The 15,914-nt window shown below is 37.1% G+C and overlaps 1 protein-coding gene across 1 annotated transcript in view; it reads right to left on the bottom strand.

Annotated features, from left to right (window-relative positions):
- Nucleotides 1–7,964: 7,964 nt before the first annotated feature.
- Nucleotides 7,965–15,914, bottom strand: part of SCFD1 (sec1 family domain containing 1) — an 88,051-nt gene continuing 80,101 nt past the window's right edge. Inside the window, exons 24-25 of the mRNA XM_010986175.3 lie at nt 12,317–12,385; nt 7,965–8,195 (exon numbers count right to left, since the gene is read on the bottom strand). Coding sequence (XP_010984477.1) covers nt 8,172–8,195; nt 12,317–12,385 — 93 coding nt within the window. The 3' untranslated portion in view covers nt 7,965–8,171. The remainder of the gene's footprint in view (nt 8,196–12,316; nt 12,386–15,914) is intronic.

The following is a 15,914-nucleotide window of genomic DNA, read 5'->3' as shown; positions in this document are numbered from 1 at the left end:
GGAGGTTGAAGCTTACAGAAATCAAGTACCCTGTTTGCAGTCACACCGTTGATAAGAAGAGACTGGGATTGAATTCAGCAGTCTGGCTCCAATGCTCAGTTGTAGATTAATACATTTTTTTCAATGGAGGTATAGGGGATTGAACCCAGGACCTCATGCATGCTAAGCACACACTCTACCAATGAGCTCTTCCCGCCCCCCACCAAATATTTTAAAATACAGACATTAGTATCAATCTGTGTAGTGTAGAATAGCTGTTGTTATTTTTTCACTACTGGCAAGATAGGGTAGAAACCAGCTGTTCCTACACAAAATATTCTGTGGCAAACCCAATGACATTTTCTTACCTTGATTCTTACCCAGAATGTCTGAATCTCAGGAATGACAGAAACAGACTGCAAATCAAATGACTCTTGGTATTTTAAGTCAAAGAGGCTAAAGAAGGAGGATTTCAAGAAGGGAGTAGACAACACTGTTAAATGCTACAGCGAGAGGATGTAAAATGGGAACTTAAAAGATTCCATCAGATTTGCAATTAGATTTTGTGAGTCGAAACAATCTATTGTCTCCTGGAATACCAAAAAAGGTCTTTTTTGAAATAAATAATATACACATGGTACTATATTCAAACATATAGAACATAGACAAGGAAAAGCTCTCCCATCCCTAGATGGGTCTCCCTCCCAAACACCAGGCACCCAGTCTCCTTTCCAGAAAGCAAACGCTGCTACCAGTTTATTGTGGCTCCTTCCTGAGCTACTCTATGCACATACAATAAATAAGTGTATATACTTTTTTTCTTTTTCACAATAGACTATTATACTATATGCAGTGTTCTGCACCTTTTTTTTTTTTAGCTTAACAATGTATCTGTAGTCTTGTAGACTGTCCCATAATAGTACAGCTGGAGTTTCTTTACTACTTTTTGCAGCTGCACAGGGTTCCATGGTATGGATGTATTCTAATGTATTTAATAAAGAAGAGTTTTTATTTGGCCCTAAAAAGAAAAGCACCAATATCTAGGAAAGATACTGGAAAGGGCTTTTTCTTTTGAGAACAGAAAGGTACTATCTGAAGGAAGTAGATAGAGCTGAGGACCGTTCACGTGTTAAGTGGTACCTGTCCTGGGTCCAGTTGAACCCAACAAGGACTAGCTTACTTCTGAGGAGTTTTCTTACAGCCTACCTCCCTGCACCATGATTTAGAAACTTCATTTCTGAAAATGGTGTAACTTCTCCTATGTTGGCTAGAAGAAGTCCAGATACCGTCTCCAATCTTTTGGGAAATGAGGGAAGTAATAATTCTGTCTCTTTGAGTTTGTAACTCTAGTGTCCCCAGAGTATCTTGGACATAAGCAGCTTTTAGCAAGTGTTTGTTTACTTGAATGAATGAATGAGGGCACATGGCCACGTTGGATTTCTGAAGTAGAGTCAGTGAATGAGGGTCTGTGCATTCATCTATAATCTGTCCTTCTATCCAGCAATTACTTTAAGTACCAGAGTCTGCTAATCAGTCCTGGCTATTGAGCAAACAGCTGGCCCTCCATATCCTCAGATTCCACATCTGTGAATTCAGCCAATTGTGGACAAAAAATACATTTTTAAAAAATTCTGGAAAATTTCAAAAAGCAGAACTTGAATTTGCTGCATAACAGCAGCTATTTATATAGCCTTTACATTGTATAATGTGTTGTAAGTAATTTAGAGATGATTTTAAAGTATACAGAAGGACTTGCATAGGGTATATGCAAATATTCACATAAGGGACCTAAGCGTCTGCTGATTTTTGGTGTCTGTGGGGGGTCTTGGAACCAATCCCCCTAGGCAAGTCATCAGGCTGAAATAGCTCTTAGCATCTCTAACCTCTACTTTCTCTAATTTCTAATATCCTAATCAGAATATCCTCTAATTCCTTATGTCAGTTGGGAAAGTTTCTTGTCTCAGATCTGATCAGTACAAGTTCCACCACTTAGTAATTGTGAATGACCTTGGATAGTGGCTGAACTCTGAACTTGCATTTCCTTATTTGCAAAGCAGGAATATCATTACCTATTTTATGAGGGGTTTTATTAGAATTAAATGAGCTAATATTTAAAACAGCTAACAAAGTCCTTGTCAGATAACATAAGTTTAAAGCTGTTAATTTCCTCTTCTTTGCTCTTCTGCCTCTCATAAGGTATGACCCATGCAGTCGACCAATGCTGATTTTTAGTATGTGTTACCTTATAAATAAACTGGACTACAGGTTTATAAATACCTTTTCTGTGAGTTTGGTTGTAATCTTTGAATATTAATGATGTGTAGAGCACTTGAAGATTGTCTAATCCAAGTTTTTGTTTAAGTAGAGAATACATGATCAGAAATTCATTTGTGTATAAACTGCATAATGTAAAAAAATCACTCAGAATTAACCACTAAAAACATTTTAGCAGCACAAAGAGAGAGTAGCCCATAAACGAGTCATTTTTATTCTCACAGAGGTTCATAGTTGTAGGCCTAGTGTAAGTAACTGGTCAAATGAAGAAATCAGTGAGTCTGATGTGTAACAGGTGAGGGGGTTCTTGAACTGTGGCTTGTGTTCTGCATGTCTCAGTTCTGAGTCTGCTCAGACTAGGTGTCAGCAGTGGTTTTAGCAGTTCTGTGAAAGAGAATGTGTTTTTCTCAGAATTGGTTAAACTATATACTTCCCAGCATCTATTTCACAAATATTTTTTGCAAATGACAGGTATCTTTTCATACTGTCTTAAGCCAAAAAGTTAATTTATTGACTCAGGTCATTGGCGGGGGGAAAAAGAGCTTCAAGTATTTCTTGATGCTGTCAGTTAAAGTTTTGGTCACAAAATATTTAGAAGTTATTTTTGTTTAAAAAGTTGATTTTTGGTTCATTAACCCTAAACTGAAGAAACCCAGGTCTTCTTAAGCTTTAAGTTCAACTTATAAATATTATTATTCTATAAATATTTCTAGTGAAGTTTTAATGTTGGACTTTGAATTTTTTTATTTCTAGAATTTAACTTGGGGCCTTTTTATATCTTCTACATCTCTACTTAAAAATGCTTAAACTTTCTTTTACCTTCTTGAGTATATGGAATATAGTTATAATAATTGTTTTAACATCTTAATTCCATCATCAATGGCATTTCTGGATCTGTTTCTATTGAGAATTTTTTGCTTCGTTGTGTTCTTTATTGTCCTATATCTTATCTGGTAAGGTTTTTTCTTTTGTTTGTTTGCTTGGTTTTTTTCAGGGGTGGGTGTGTAATTAGGTTTATTTATTTATTATTTAGTGCAGGTACTGGGGATTGAACCCAGGACCTCATGCATGTTAAGCAAGCACTCTACGACTGAGCTATACCCTCTCCACACCTTATCCAGTAAGTCTTGATTGGATTTTAGACACTGTAACTTTTATGTTCTGGGCTTAGATATTTTTGGATTTCTCTATTTTTTTTTCTATTGAAGTATAGTTGATTTACAATGTTGTGTTTAGTTTCTGGTGTACAGCTTAGTGATTCAGTTATATATATATATATATATATATATATATATATATATATATATATATATATTCTTTCATATTTTTTTCATCATAGATTATTACAAGATATTGAATATTGTCCCCTGTGCTATACAGTAGAACCTGATTTATCTATTTTATATGCAGTAGTTTGTGTCTGCAAATCCCAAACTCCTAATTTACCCTTCCCCGACCAACTTTTCCTTGGTAACCATAAGTTTGTTTTCTACATCTGTGAGTCTGTTTCTGTTTTGTAAATAAGTTCTTTTGTATCATTTTTTTTAGATTCCACACACGTGATATCATATGGTATTTTTCTCTGTCTGACTTCACTTAGTATGATAATCTCTTGGTCCATCCATATTGCTGCAAATGGCTATTTCATTCTTTTTTATGGCTGAGTATGTATTTCTATATTCTTGAGTTTTCTTGTATATGGTTAAGTTACTTAGAAACAATTTAATCCATTCGAGTCTTGCTTGCTTGTTAGGTGAGGCTAAAAAAAAAAAAATAGCATTTAGTCAGGCTAATTTTCCCCATTACTGAGTACTTTTGAGTACTCTGCCAATCTCCCTTGAATTATGAGGTAATTGGTTGATGGGAACAGGCACTCTTCTGGCCCCGCATGAGCAAAGAAAATTATTCTTGCTCCCTGTATAACCCTCTTAGGGAGTTCTTTCCCGGGCCTTGGGTAATTTCCTCACATACACACACTGATTAGCATTCATCTGACCCTCTGCAGATCTCTAGAACTTTCCCTGTGTAGCTCTCTCTTTCCGTTCTCTACCCTGTGACCTTGAGCTGCCTTGACCTTCCCAGATGCCCAGCTCTGTCCCCTCAACTCAGAGAGACCTTTGGACGAGCCCTGCCTGCGCTGCAGCCTGCACAGGCTCTCCTGGAAGTAAGCTGGGCCAGGGGCAGGGCTCACCTCGTTTGTTTCTCTGCTCTTAGGGATCGCTGTCCAGTGCTCTCGACACCCATTGTCTGAAAATCATTATTTCTTATGTTTTGTCTGGTTTACATTTTTTTGGCTCTCATAGAATGTTTAAATCATCCATTGGATTTTACTGTTTTCGCCTCTGGCTCCAATATTCAGATTACACCGAAGACCCGGGGGTTCAGATGATGTCATTAGGATGTTTCTGGGCTCTGCATTGGCTTCATTCTCATGCATCTTGTGGCAATGTCTACAACCTCATGTTGAAGGCCCCCCAGTTTAAGTCCGGCAGAAAAGAGAATGGCCCTGTTGTGACCTCAAGGAATGGCCTCAGCAGGAGTCTAAGTGCCACCTCTTGGCTGGGTTTGTCTACTTACCTATTGCTTAACCATTCACTGTTGTCAGGAATGGTGAAAGAACATAAGGTTGGGGTGACAAAAGTCAGGGGAAATTATGCTGGCAGAAAAACCAGTGTATGTTGTTAGAGTCACATTGACTTCAGGAGAGTCCTAGAGTTGATGGAGCTGTCTCTGGAGTCTTAGGATACCATGTCATCTTGGTACAGAGAGTTTGCTTTAAGCAGAGTCAGGTATTCCTCTTGAAATAGAGCCACGCTGATGGGGTTCATGCTTGATAATTTAGAATCATCCTGAGGTTTCCATTACAAAAGCAGCTACAAACATTTAAAGCCTAGTACACACTCATTAACATCCAGAAATTTCTTTGGATATAAACTTTTGAGATTCACAATTCTGTTGAAACCAGGGCAATTCAACAAAGTGAAGTTGAAAAAGCCCCTAGTTCTCTCTAAGTCTGTGTCTACCGGGATGTGGTCACTACGACAAACAGCAATTCAGTTTCCGGTTTTCTTTAGGAACATGTCACCTCAGTACAGTGTCATCAGCCCCTGGAGTCAGGTTGCTCCGTGCCTCGCAACTTTCAAAAACTGAAAAAATTTCTCCAAACGTCCAGTGTAATGATCTGAGTATATTTAAGTAAATTAAAATCACATAGCTTCAGCGTCCTTTGATTATACCCAAAAAACTCTACATTTTAAGGGCATGAGTTGAACATTCACGATGTTGATCACACTGGGACGGCAGGCTGTCTTGCAGTTTGTTGCTGTACAAAATTACCTGGCGGTGATCAAATGTAAGCTTCGGGTTCAGGGCAAACTTCCGTTTTGACTTGAATTTCCTCTCAGTCCTTTTTTATTTTGCCTTTCCATTGTAGAGCCCCATCTATGCCAAGTGAGCTGAACTTTCCTATGTTTATGCCAAACTACTCAAATTCTTTCAGACAGGTGGCCGAACCTTCCGGTTCCTGTGTGTGAGCTCCTTGGGAAGGTGTTTGTTTTATTGAACATCCTGAGCTGGCTGGTTCAGGTGCGCTGCATTGCCTGGAGGGCCCCACGTTCGATGCCCCTACTCTGTACCACTCGTTACACACACGAGGAAAAAGGTGGGGTCAAGTCACTGATGTAGGTGGACCAGTGAGGAGTGGCTTGGCTTAGACCCCAAGCTTCCGGCTTCCTCAGCCAGGTGATTCTGAGTAGTGGGACTTGGAGCAGACAGATGTGCATTCTGTCTTTGGCCCCACCGTGTACCAGCCATGACTTTGAGCAGGGTACTTAACCTTCTGAGCTTTGTTTGCATCTGTAAAATTGTAGCTGTACCACCCAGCCGACAGTGCTATTGTGAGGGTTAGTTGATGCAATTTTGGTAGATCACCTGGCAGAGCAGTTCCCTTTCCTATGGACCTTTATCTCTCACCTGACTTTTCTAAGGGTAGGAATTCATTCCTCTGAAGAGGATCACCCTTATGGAGACTTAGATAAAACTGGTTTCTGAATCAGCCAAGCTGTGGGCCTGCTGGTCCAGACTTGCTGAGCTGCCCAGCCCGAGGCAGCAGCACCTGTGCCCCTGGCAGTGCTGCGGGTGGCCGTGCCGGGTAACCCACACCAGGGTGGCTGGGCTGGAGCCACGGACGGTGGGAGAAAGGCCAAAGTTTCCCCAGAGACTTTTTTTTTAAGGCCCAAAACCTTCACAGTCTCACAGAAGGGTTTCTGTCTCAGAACCCTGGCAATGACTTTTTATGTGAACTTAAGGCAAGCCTGAAAGAAATTATTGTACATTCATCGATAAGACTTACTTTTCTAACTCATTTTTAAATGCAGAGATAACATGAGAGACCACCTCCTTTTGTCTTTCGTAGTTTTAATCTAGTGACAATTTTCTGAACATTAAGGTCTGCCTTCCCCATTACTGAGGAGACAGGGGTGTCACTTTTTCTTCTCTGGAGCTTATCACCTTGATTAGTCTTGTCTCCACAGACTGTTCTCTCCTGAAGCCGTGAGTGCCAGCCACTTTGATCACTTTGACAGACGTAGTGTAGGGACTGAACGTGTCTCCCACAAGTTCACACACTGAAGCCCTAACCCCCAATGTTATGGTATTTGCAGGTGAGGCTGCTGGGAGGTAACTGGGTTTGGATGAGGCCGTGGGGGTGGAGCCCCCATGATGAGATTAGTGCCCTTAATAGGGGATTAAGGGACCAGAGCTGCTCTCTATCCTGTGCCGTGTGAGGATACAAGAAGGTGGCTGTCTACAAACCAGGAAGATTCTCACCAGACGCTGGATCTGCCGGCACCTTGATCTTAGAATTCCCAGCATCCAGAATTGTGAGAAATACATGTTTAAGCCACCCAGTCTATGATTATTTGTTACAGGAGCCCAAACGTATTTTAAATTATATCCCAGGACTAAATCAGGTTAGCCAGCCACCACCCAAGCAGAGTTATTTTTCTTGACCTGTGACTTGGTGTGAGGGCACTGACCCGTGGCGGGTGGAGGTGCAGAAACAAACAGTGCTGCCAATCCTGCTGTTTTCTCTATCGTCAGTGTGTCTGTTGTCTGTAACGCTACAGATTGCTCTCGATGAGGCTCATTAGGAGGAAAAGTCCCTGGCCTTTACAGGAAAAATTATGTTCTCTCTGGAGCAATGGGTTTGCTTTTATCTTTCTGCTGCCTTGAGGGATATGATTGACTAGCATCTCTTCTTAATGCTGCACGCCAGGCTGATAGGAAGGTTAGAACCAAATTTAACACTTACTCTTTCATATTATTTAGAACTTTACAGGATAAATGTTTTGTATTTGTCTATTCTAGACACTGTTAATGCCTGACTTTTGCTACTATGTCAAGGAGGGATTTTATGTGGGAAAAATGTACATAGGTGTGTCACATGGAGAAGAGACATTCAAGCGGCTTTTTAAAATCTCCACTTAAAATCTAGAGGCAATGTGGGAAAGTATGGGAAGGTAATTTTACAATTAAAATGTATACAAGTAGGAGATTCATGAACCAATCAAATAACACATCTGCTCAAACTTTCACTAGCTTCAATCATAACATTAGTTATTATATTAATATTTTAACATAATATCCATATTCAGACAGAGCTTTCCTTCCTTCCAAAGTACTTTCTCATTCGTCAAACATAACAGGAGAGAGACTGCACAATGTTAAAATTTATTTCTGAAATGCTTTTATTCTTTTAATCAGTACACATTATATTAAGTATAGAATTTCCTTAAAAATTAACAAATAACTAAGTTTTACTGTTAGGACATTGATATGGAGAAGGAAACATCTGGCTCTTTTGACTTTTTACATTTACCCAACTTCTAAGTAGATTTTCATGTTAATGTTCTTCTGTGTTATTTTTGTCCAAGTTGTGACAGCTAAAACAAAACAAAAAATCAAATATTTTTTTTAAATCACAAAATAAACTTATGTATTCAATCATATTTGTAAACAGTTTAAATGCACACTTTTTTCATGGTAAAATTCAGGCTTTCAGTTTCATTCACTGTATTTTTAGAACAATATACTTTCACTCAATTTTCACCATCATCTCAAATGTTTATGATTTGTAAATATTTAAAAACTGTCATGGCACAAAGATGAATAAACATTCTAGTTGCAAATTAATGGAAAACAAAAACCTGAGACGAAAGAAAATTAGTATTAACTCAGTATTAAAATATAAAGAAAAATGTCACGTGTGGCTTCACTGCTGACAGTTCACTTTTATATATATTTTAATATATTTCTAATACAAATTCTAATAGAAATTAGAAATATAATAAGATTTTCAATTCTGGAAGGCTGGATAAACTCCTATTGGACCAAGTCTACCAGAGATAGAAATTATAAACTTTAAACAGAACACGAAAACCAACTACCTGAAGGCAAAGAAGAACAAGTGAGATCACGTGGAAGGAGGGAATAGCGCTGGCTGAGTTCTCTGATTCTACGGCTCTCAGCCTGAAGGCAGGCCACAGTGGGTGCTATACTAGAGCTAAAACTTACAGAGAACCTGCAGTCTTTCTGGCCTGAAGAACCAGAAGAGTGAGTCTGGGGGCAACTAAAGCTACTGAAAGGTGAGGCGGAGATTCTGGAGAGAGCCAGTGCGACAGACCCCAAATTCTGTGTATAGACTTTTCTCTGAATCTCTGGTGAAAGTGGGATTTCAGCTGCTGCCCAAGAGACAGTTTGAACTTTGGGCCTGACCAACAATCTCTGGGGAAAAAAGAACTCAGTTTCCAAAACACAGCATTCACAATGTAAAGGATACAACCTAAAATCAGTCAATATATGAAGAAACAGGAAAATGGGACCCATTCTCTAGGAGGACAGACAATGGAGACCATCAGTGAAATGATCCATGTGTGGTAGTTAATAGTACAAGGTTTTAAAAAGCAGCTAGAACAATGAAATAATGGAAAAGTGAAAAATAAGAAATCTTAACAGAAAAATACAAACTATTTTTTAAAAACCCAAATGAAAATTCTAGAACAACTGGTAAATACACTAATATTCAAATAGCAGCATGGAGATAGCATGAGAAAGACTTAGTGAATCTGAAGACAGTGCAACTTAAGTTATAGACTTTAAGGAACAGAATCCTTAGGGGCTTGGGGGACACTATAAAAAAGTTAAACATTATATATAAAAGGACAGGAGAGAGAAAAGTGGGCATAAAAATATTTGAAGAAGTAACAGCTGAAAATTCTCTGTATTTGGTGAAGGTATAAACTTATAGAGTGAGGAAGCTCAGTGATCCCCAAGCAAGATACACAGAAGTCTTGTATTGATACACTGTAATTAAACTGCTGAAAACCAAAGATAATGAGAAAATCTTGAAAGCCCCAGGGAGAGATTACACATTACATATAAAGTTACTATATCAATCTGAATGACTGCCGACTTCCTACCAAAAACAATGAAGGTCAGAAGACAGTGGACTAACATCTTTAAAGTGCTGAAAACCTGTCAATCCAGAATTCTGTATCCAGCAAAAATATCATTTAAAAATACAGGTGAGATAGACATTTTCATCTAAAAGAAAATTAAGGGAACTCCCCAATAGCATACCTGAGCTACAATGAATGCTGAAAAGAAGTTTTTCAGTCAATAGATGGAAATTAAAATCTGTAAGTAGGGATGAAGAGTACTGGAAATCATATCCATAAAAATGCAAAAGAATTATGTCTTTATTTCACACACAACTGTCTAAAACACAAATAACACTGTCCACTGTCTTGAGGTTAATAATGTATATAGATATAAAATATGACAATCACAGCATAAATGCTGAGGGTCTACATGTTTGCAAGTTTTCTACATTTAATACAAGTGGCATAATATTAATTAGTCTATGAACAGTTAAGATGTATATAATGTGATCTGCAACCCCAAAATAATGCAGAGATATACCTAAAACAAATCTGTGGATAAATCAAAGTGGAATTCTAAAAAGTGTTCAAATACAAAGAAAGGCAGGGAAGGAGGAACAGGAAACAGTAAAATGGTAGACCTCAATCCAATCATGTTAATAATTACATTAGATATTAATAGACCAATAGACTCCAATTAAAAGACAGAGATTGTCAGAATGGTTAAAAAAAAAAAAGATCCAACTATATTCTACCTACCAAATATACACTTTAAATATAAATTCATAGACAAGCTGAAAGTAAACAAATGGAAAAGTTTTAACTTGTAAACTGTAAGTAACTGAAGGCTAGGATGGCTATCTGAATATTAGATAAAATAGACTTCAAGACAAAGAGCATTACCAGAAAGTACAGGAATACTGCATAATGATAAAAAGGTCCATTCATCAGGAAGATACAACAGTCATAGATTTGTATATACCTAAATAATAGAGCTTAAAAATACAAAAAGTAGGAAATGACAGAACTAAAGTAAAAGACAATTCCATAATCACAGTTGGAGATTTTGATACCAGTCTTTCAGTACTTCATTGATTTTTCTTTTGGTCTAGTTCTGTTAAGACATACAGGAGCTAAGTAATGCTATCAACGACTTTGACCAAATTAGTATTTTAGAACCCTTCCCCACAACTTCTGCATAATATACATTCTTTTTTTAACTGCATATGGAGTCCTTAGCAAGACAGATCATATGTTGGGCCAGAAAAGGAATTTAAATAAATTTTGAAACAATAAACCTATGTATAGAATGTCCTATGACAAGAGAATTAAATTAGAAATCAGTTAAGAATAAGGTGTCTAGAAAATCCACAAATACTTGAAACAACAAAAGATCTCCACACATGTGCTAAAGAATAAACCACCAGGTAAATTAAAAATAGTTCAAACAATGATAAGAAATATATCAACATTTGTGGAATGTGGCTAAAGCAGTGAATGGCAAGAGTTTTAATTTTATGGCTTTAAATGCTTATTTTAGAAAAGAAAACTAAAGTTAAGGACTAGTAATTTTCCAATATTAGGAGCTAGGAAAAGAACAAAGTAACCCTAAAGTAATCAAAACAGAGGAATAATCAAGAGTAAAAACCAATGAATAAAAAACAAAAAAAGAGAAAATCAACACAAACACCATCTGGTTCATTAAAAAAGATTAACCTCTAATTAACCTAACCAAGAAAAATTCCATTTATGTGATGTTCTAGAGTAGGCAAGGCTAATCTATGGGGAAAAGCATCAAGACAGTGTCTGGGGGGCAGGCTTTGACTAGGAGCAAGGATTGACTGGCAAAGGCCATAAAGGAGCTTTGTGATGTGATGGTTCTCTGTCTTGATGGGGGTTTGGGTTAATACTCAGGTGAACAAGACATCTGACAAAATTCAGGAATGTACACTTAAGATATATGTATTTCACTGTAAATTTTACGTCCAAAGAGTAATACAACGATGACAAACTAAACCAGTAATGAAATCTAGTTAATAATAATGGCACTGAAGTATTAAGGGGGAAGTGTACTGATAACTACTACTTACTTTGAAATTAATAAAGCAAGCTGGAGCAAAGAATAGAATGAAGAATGGGAAGATGGACAGGCTATTGTATAAAGCAAGTACAATAAAATGTTAGTGGGGAGTGTACATGTGTTCACTGCAAATTCTCTTCAGTTTTCTGTATGTTGAAATTCTTATAATACCACTGGACCACTACACTGAGGTTGAAAGTACAAGAACCGTATTACGTGGGTAAGAAGGTTGTACTGGAAAAAGACACTAGGAAGAGCTGCTAAAAACAAGTACTGGGTACAGTTATGATTTTTATGGGAGCCATGGCAACTACCCCAATTTAAAATTTTCTGAATTTACCTTCTCATAAATTTGGGATAAGGGAAATAATGTTACTTATAAGAGTTTTCTTCATAGTTGTCCATGGGCAAAACCTTACATTCTCATAACTTTATGGCTTTTAGTTGAGCTGGTTCAGATGAATATGATTACCTTACTCCCTTTTGAAAAGTAGCAACAGCAACTTGGGGTATGCTAAGAAACAAACTAAAAGGTGCACTTTACCTGTTTTATGAACTGAGTAGCATTAAAAAGTTCACTGCAGCCATACAAAATGTGCTTGCCTTGTTTCCCCTGTAAAAAATCAGAGACAGAACTCAGATACAAGTAATATTTTCAGTGTTCCCAAGAAGAGGGATTAAACCTAGTAAGACTTTTTGTTAGTTTTTTTTTTTTAGGGGAATACTGGATTTTAGTGTACACATGTCTATCCTAAAATTGCATGGAATAAAGTAGTGAAATGGGCATAGTTTTTTTTTTTACTTCAAAATATGTTAGGTACACTTCTAATGCCATTTACACTGAAAATAGAAGGAATGTCATGACCGATACATTTCATGGGAGCAAAAATTATTTATAAAATCTTAGGTCAATGAGGATCTGTAACTACTTGAAGTATTCCTAGGGTTTGGTCATGCTGAAAGCAGGAGACGGCACAAGCAGCGCAGACTGTCACTTCAGGCTCATTTGTGACAGTACAGTATTTGTGTGTTAATATACCCCATTCCTGTGAATTTCATTCTTAATTTTGAGAATTTCATACTTAATTTTGAGAATGTTGGGACCCAATTACAGCGGTCAAAACTTTTTGACTGGAGAATTTGGTAACTCTTTAATGCTGAAATTTATATATGTATTGTGAACTGGAATACCTTTGTAAGATTTGTAAGATTTCTTTTGTAATGTCAAAAGTTTATTCCATAACAAAGCAAATACGATAATTCATCAAGGAACAAAAAGAATTATGGCTTTGTAATACAAGAGCAGAACATCTCTCTGTGATATATAAGCTGAATAAATATTGCTGGCTGGACGTCCTAGCTGGCCTTCTCTGAGAATAAATAAAACAAAAGTTACACCTCACTCATCTCTTTTTCAAAATGAGACGGTGAGTGTAGCAATTATATAGGGTCATATAACTGGGATTCTTGAGGCTATGATCACGTAATGGTAGAGGTCACAGTACATAGGGAAACAGTAGAGGGATTTGAAACTTCTAGCCACAGCTCCCAGGACCCTATCTTAGTAACACAAGACATTTCATTTTCAGTTGTGAACCACTAAGATACAGTGGAGATAACCTCGGTCTCAGGGGAGCCACAGTCCTGTCCAAGGAGGGGTCTTTTATATCTCACTGACCACACAGCCAGAATCAGGTTGTAGGACCCTGCTTAACAGCAGAAACAAGAAAACATGACATAAACCAGGTACAAGCCATCAATCAATCTGTACATTTTCTGTTAAAAAATGTCAACAAGCAAGTGCAAGTTGCCCCCTTGTCTATCTTGGACCCTAGTACAGGCCTGTATTAATGACTAGTTAGTACATTTCACTCAGGGTTGGCCAAACATCAGCACAGGATATTCACTAGCTGAGATTAATCCTGTACTTATATAATCCACATTTCCTCCACCCCCCACTCCACTCTTCATCAAGCTTTCTTAATTCTAATCATTTGTCATTATTTTTCATCTTTTATAGCATTTATAGAATACAAAAACAAGGATAAACACAAAAATTCTAATCTTTTGTATCATCCAGTGAAGTGTAGGTTTAATTTTTAATACTGCAGTTATGTAAACTTAATTATGCACAAACCTGGTATTTTCTCCTTCCATTAAAAATTGAACTTTATGAAATGTCCCAATATTTGGATTCAGCGTAACAATTATTAACTAAATCTAGTTCATTCTCTAGCCAGTCACCTTCCATCAAAAGAACAACTTGTGGTGGCTTTAAGTCAAATTCCCAAAACATCTGCTCATTGTTATCAGTATTATCAAATGTCTTATTAAAATCAACCAAAGTAATTTTATCAAATATATCAGTGTTATGCCAAATAGCAGTTACATTATGAGTTACATTAACATCATTACTAAATAAATCAGCTGGAATTATTTTAGTATTTTCTTTGCCTTCCCAACAAAGGTGGCACTTGCCCACTGTTTTATGAACTGGTGTCAGTCAAGTGTCGTGTTAGGTAATTCTCGATTACAAGTGTCTTGTAGGCATAGCCATATGTTTTGTTTCATACTACAAGGTTGTACTAACTTGGGTTTCTAACATCATGAGGGAAGCTGTCATAGACCTTCTAGCTCAGTTTCCCCTGAACAGGGCGGAATGATAGGAAAAAGGTGAGGATTATTCAGAAGAAAGGAAACAGTAAGACCAAAAGGGATTAACAAAAAACTTCTTAGGATAATTGAACTGGGTGTCTTACTAGCTACTAAACATTCATAGTTCTAAAGGGAATCTATTAAAAACCCAGAGTTAACATCAAACTTAATGGTGAAAGATTGGATGCTCTGCCCCTAAGATCAGGAAGAAAATTAGGGGGTATGTTCTTGACTCTTACATTAAACACTGTACTGGAGGCTCTAGCCAAAGTGGTTAGTCAAGAAAAAGTAGGAAAAACATTCCAGATACATTAGGAAGTTAAACTAACTCTATTCACAGATAACATACATGATCAGGTATACAGAAAATCCTGAAAATCCATTAAACAATTAGAACTAATAAATGGGTTCAACAGGTTTGCAGGACACAAGATCAAATTTCTATACACTTGGAATAAACAGTCTAAAAATGAAATTAAAACAGTTTCATTCATAATAGCATAAAAATACATAGGAGTAAACCTAATGAAAGAAATACAAGCTTATACTCTGAAAACAACAACAAACTGCAATGCAACAAAATTTAAAGAAATGAAAGATCTACCAAACAAATAGAGACATTCAATGCCATGAATTAGAAGACTTCAGTGTTCAGATGAAAATACTCCCCCAAACTTATCTATAGGTTCAATGCAATCCCCGTCAGAATCCAACTGACACTGACTGCTGATTCTAAAATTCATAAAGAATGGCAAGGGACCCAGAAAATCCAAAACAATCTTGAAAAAGAAGGATGAAGTAGGAGGACTCATAGATCCTGATTACCAAACTTAGTACAAAGCAATGATGATCAACATTGTGATGATCAAGGACAGACCTATGGATCAGTGGGACAGAACTGAGAGTCCAGAAGTAAACCCAAAAATGTATGGTCAACTGATTTCCAGCAAGGCTGCCAAGACCATTCAGTGGGGAAAAATAATCTTTTCAAAAAACAGTAGTGGGACAACCTGGGTAGCCATATGTAAAAGAATGAAGCTGGACCTTACTTCAAACTATTAAAAAAAAAAATTTGCTCAAAATGGATCAAAGACCCAAATGTACCATAGGGGTAAATCTTCATGACCCTGGCTTTGGTAAAGAATTGTTAGATATGACACCAAAAGCACAAGCAACAAAAGACAAAATAGATAAAGGTCTGTAATTTAAAGGACACCAAGTAGAAGGTGAAAAGAATGGGAGAAAATATTTGTAATCATGTATCAAGATAAGGGACTTGTATCTAGATTATATAAAGAATTCTTACAACTTTCTAGTAAAAAGGCAAAATAATTCAATTAATTAAAAAATTGGCAAAGGATCTGAATAGACATTTCTCCAAAGAAGATATACAAATAGCCAATAAGCACATGAAAAGATGGTTGACATCATGTTATCAGGGAAGTGTAATCAGAGCCACAATGACACGACTTCACACCCACTAGGAT

Source organism: Camelus dromedarius, chromosome 5 (assembly GCF_036321535.1).
Source record: "Camelus dromedarius isolate mCamDro1 chromosome 5, mCamDro1.pat, whole genome shotgun sequence".
Lineage (NCBI taxonomy): Eukaryota > Metazoa > Chordata > Mammalia > Artiodactyla > Camelidae > Camelus > Camelus dromedarius.
Note: the sequence above shows the minus strand (reverse complement) of the source record. Positions and strands in the feature narration are given on the sequence as shown.